Source organism: Mesitornis unicolor, unplaced genomic scaffold (assembly GCF_000695765.1).
Source record: "Mesitornis unicolor isolate BGI_N332 unplaced genomic scaffold, ASM69576v1 Scaffold51541, whole genome shotgun sequence".
NCBI classification, from domain to species: domain Eukaryota; kingdom Metazoa; phylum Chordata; class Aves; order Mesitornithiformes; family Mesitornithidae; genus Mesitornis; species Mesitornis unicolor.
The window spans coordinates 1-4,586 of NW_010166767.1; the positions used below are offsets into that span (position 1 = coordinate 1).

Consider the following 4,586-nt stretch of genomic DNA (forward strand, 5'->3'; position numbering starts at 1 on the left):
CTGAGTTGTGATCTAGGGGGTGGAGAGAGCAGCTGCGTTTTTCGGAGATGAAAGGCGCTCGTTGAAATCAGCTACGTAAACATCGTTAGTCTCTCTTTCGGTTTAGCCCTGTTTTTCTTCAGTTCTCGTCCTGGTCAGGAAACGTGTACATATATTTACCTATTGAATTTGCCCTATGAAAAACCTATTCTGCTAGGGGTTTAATGAAAATTACGGTCTGTCATTTTAAAAATAACAAACCTTTTATTGTTTTTTGTAGTTTGTGGGTGTTTTTTTTCTCGTTTTACTCTGTATGTACTTTTAATTGCATCAAAGTATTTGAACTTGGTGTTAATGTGCGCGGGCAGTGTTTCAGTGTAAGATTAAGAAACTCCATTAACTTCAGTGAACTGTTTAATTCCTGACATAATTCAGCAAGTCCAACTCATTTATTTCATATGTGTATGAAATGACTCAATTTTAGTCACTAAAACCATAACCATAAATCTGTGCCAGACCACTCAGTATTTGCATGCTGTGTTTTTTCAGCCTGTAATGTAACTTCGTATTGTGGCTTGGTCTCTCCAGATTATGTGTATGTACTGAATTCTGTAACAGCCCACATGTTTCAGATGGTAATGAACGACAAGGTAGGGTAGCTAAATCAGCTGATATAGCAAAATCAGGTAAACTCCCCCATTTCTGATGCTTTTATCCGTATGTGCTTTGTTAGGGTATTACCATTAAGCGATCTTCCTTTTGGTTACCTTGGTTATAGCTAGAAAGAGTAATCCCTTTCAGTATGGTAGGAAAGCTTGCTGTGAATTTTATTAAGAGGACTGTTGAGCCAGGAGCTGATGTTAGGTATTACAGGTCTGTAAAGTTTTCGTAATGCTACACTTGTTGCCTTTCTGTGACTTTCAGATTCAGGAAGAAACAGAAATGTGGAAAATAAGGGAGTGGGAGAAGCAGACAGAAGAGACTTACTGGAAAAGGCAAAGCAGAATGCTGTCGGACACCTCCAGGTGGGTTTCAGTTGTGGGGAGGAGGTAACTGTCTTGATTTATTTGCCGAACCCCCTTGTGTTACAGTGCTTAAGAGCGTTCTGTGATGACTGTGTGTTTACACAATATATGAAGACTACAGCTATATTTATTTTCTCCTTAGTAAGTCCCTGGAAAGAGGTCAGACCTGTGCTTAAGTCTGACCTTTTGTCTCTTCTTCTAGATGTATAGTCTTCAAAATACAGCATTAAGTAGACCAGGCTCTGTGAAGCAATGGGGGTAGGAAGTGCTTCAGTAATACATCAGAATTTTGTGAGAAAGGTCTATTGTGTTGCCATCTACGTCAGCAGTAAACAGAACTGTTGTGGGGTGGGGTTCTGCACTATTATAAGATGCCAGTGTGGACCGCTGCTTGTGTGTGATCTGTTGAATCATTCTGACATGCCTGAGGATCTCTCAGCTACATGAAAACAAGATGAGCTTGGGGGTGGGTGGGGGTTTTGCAGGGGTGGAGGGAGCGCTTACTAGCGTGAAACTTTCCAGAAGCGTGAATGTTGCAGGAAGTGGTTTTAGTATCTCAAGGGAGAACACCTTTCAGGTTTATGCAAAGTCCACAGCTGCTGTTTGGCTCAGGAAGTGCAGCATTTCGATTGAGATACAAAACTAGAGCCGCAGGCATGCGAGGTCACTCAGAACTGTTGGTGCTTTCTGTGGATTTGGGGCCTTAGTCCTGGTACCAGATCAAACTGCAATTCTAGTAAGTCACTTCTAATTTTTCAGTTTCCTCTGTGGTGCTTTTACTAGCCTATGGCTCACTGCATATTGTTAGTTTGCCCCAGCAGAGTATTCTAGAGGAAGAAAACTGCATTTGTTGTGATAGGCAAGGTAATCCCTACCTCTTAATTGTGCATTATGAGCATCTCTGTCAGGAATTTTGCCGTGCACAGAGGGCCGTAGTAAGTTTTGAAAAGCAGTGTTAGCTACTGAACTGGTTTTGTGAGAGCTGTTAAAGGTGACTGTTGAAGTGATAGCTGGTCTTCTTGCATAGATGGGCAACCAAGACTTGCTGGATTTTTTCTCCTCTTGCTGAACTAAACCCTTGCTCAGAAAGTTTTTCCATCAGAGCTGACAGCTGAAGGACAACTGTTCTCTTTGTGCAGCAGTCGAATGCGCAGTGATGGCTTTGATGAGGAGGGCCACAGGGCTGACTGGAGAACAAAGAACTCACCATTTCTTGACCCGGTCGACGAAGATCTCCTTAGGGCCCGTTCCTGGAATAAAAAGCTGTATGAATGTGAAGCCAACATGCCAGACAGGTCTGTGGGGAAATTAATGTTGTGTAATTAAAACACCTTTCTAGAGTCCTGTACCAAAAAGTTGGTACATCTCTCTTTCAGTATGTACTTCTATAAAATAATGCTTGAACTCATTTTGACAATAAGTAACATGAGCAAACTTCTGCAGTGTCTCAGAATGCCTAACTTGAGTTCATCTGTAGAGTTCCTAAGTCACAGTAAGAAGCGAAAACTCAGCCCTGAGCTTTGCACCTATTTATTACTTTGCCCACGGAAACGGAAAAAAAAAATCTCGAGAAATGCAAGTTAGTGCTCTAAGGGTTATTTTGAAGAAAGTTGAGTTGTGGTTTTCCCTAATTAGAAATGGAAAAGAGACTGAGAACACAAAGTGTATTTAAATAGTAACAACCAAATTGATCCTATTTTCTTTCTTAGGAAAGTTCTGCCATCCCTTCTTTGCTTTCTAAACTGATGTTCATTCTAAGTCTCTGTCTTTGGTAATTTTTCCTTAAACACCTTGTCTGTTTTTAATAGATGGTTCTTCTTTCTTATAGATGGGGTCACAGTGGCTATAAAGAGTTGTATCCTGAAGAATTTGATACAGATAGGTAAGGCAAGCAGGCTTACTAATGTATGCAAAATCTTACTTCTGAGAGGTAATGCGGGGAACTTTACAAACTGAGTTTTAAGTTTTGAATATAGATCAGCCTTGAATGTAAAGCAGCACTACTTAGTTACAGACACCCACTGAAAAACAATCTAGAATGGGATTGCATCTTTTATAGCAATTAGTTGTTCGGCTTTCTCTTGAGTTACTAAAATGCTATGAATCTGGAATGTCTCTCTGGGCCAACAGAGACAGAGTAGTAGGCTGAATCCAAATCAGCTCAGTGTACACCCTCAAATACCAGCTTCAGGTTCTCCTTTCTGCTACAGTGTACCTGTATTTTCTGTTTTCCTTCTTATTTGGAGAATATAAATTCTTGCGGTATCCTGGAGAGTGGAGACTTAACTGTAAAATAAGAACTTAGACAAAACTAATTCTTTTTAAACTACACCTAACAGAATAATCAGGTACAGTACTTGTTAGGCTTACAGCTTTGAAGTAACCAGCTCTAAATGAGTTTTCATCAGTCAGTGGCTTTCAGTACCCGTTCTCCTTGGTTCTGGCTCAGATATCTTCAGCAGAGGTATTAGTAAGATGTGGACCCAGGCTGCCAAATGTGTTGATGGGCTTGCTTAAAACTTTGAAACAGAGAAGGCTCAGTTGTTATGTGCCTGCCTGTCTGCTTCCTTTTGGTCATCCTCTGTTCTTTTTGCAGTGACCAGCAAGAAGGAGATGAACAAAATGCTGTCAACGGGAAGAAGAAATCTCATCTGGGAAAGCAAACTGCCCGTGAGTCGCACAAACGGAAAAAACCAAAGAAATCACACAAGAAGAAGCAAAAAAAGCGATCACACAAAAAGCGAAAGAAAAAGAAAAAGGAGCAGGGGAAGACATCATCGGATTCTTCCCGGGAGAGTGAGTGCTCAGAAGAGGAGACTTCAAGTACCCGGAAAGGGAAACACAAGCGCAAGAAAAAGACCAGAAAAGTGCCTGCCAGGGAACCTACCTCCTCTTCTGGGCAGGAGAGTGACTTTTCTCATGCAAGCAGCTCAGCCACCAGCAGCTCTGAGGACAGTGAATCTGAGGAGAAAAAAGAGAAACGGCCCCCCAGAAAGAGAAAGAAATGTCACAATTCTGTGTCAGAGAGGCACAATGAAGTACCAGAGAAGAGGAACAAGAGGAAGAACTGGAAAGTGGCTGCTGATGAAAAATCAGAGGATAGCTCAGATGAGGACTGATGAGTCTAGGCTGCAGCTCAAACAGTAAGGCAGAGGACAGAGGCAGGTATTTATCATTCAGCACTGCCCCATGGTACAGCTTGTTTCAGCACTGTGGTTTATATACATCCTGCCAACCCACAGCGGGGAAACTGAGCCTTGGCAGCCTGCAGTAGAAGCCCCCTTGCTTTTCATTGACTTGACATTCAGAAAACCAGGGGAGCATTGCCTGTCTCACAGGTTGGCAAGTCCTGCCAACTTTACATTTTTTTTTCTGTGACCAGGTTGACCTCTGCACAAAAATGTTACAGGCTGGCTGCAGGAGAGGGAAACGGGCATATCTGCACCATTTTTTTTTTTGTTTTTAATTACATTTTAACAGATTGCTTTTTTGGGTTACCAGATTAATGACCAAGACTTACAAGAGGAGAAGGGAGAGACAAAAAGTCTAACAAAGTGTCACTGGCGTTAACCCTACGGTAGC

At 41.9% G+C, this 4,586-nt stretch overlaps 1 protein-coding gene across 1 annotated transcript; it reads left to right on the forward strand.

The window, feature by feature from the left end:
- Positions 1–909: 909 nt before the first annotated feature.
- On the forward strand, positions 910–4,169 carry LOC104533909 (chromosome unknown open reading frame, human C11orf57). Its single transcript, XM_010195060.1, has 4 exons — positions 910–1,004; positions 2,147–2,299; positions 2,833–2,886; positions 3,601–4,169. Exons 1-4 carry the CDS (start codon positions 922–924, stop codon positions 4,121–4,123), a joined length of 813 nt encoding a protein of 270 aa, XP_010193362.1. The 5' UTR covers positions 910–921; the 3' UTR covers positions 4,124–4,169.
- The last annotated feature ends 417 nt before the right edge of the window (positions 4,170–4,586 follow it).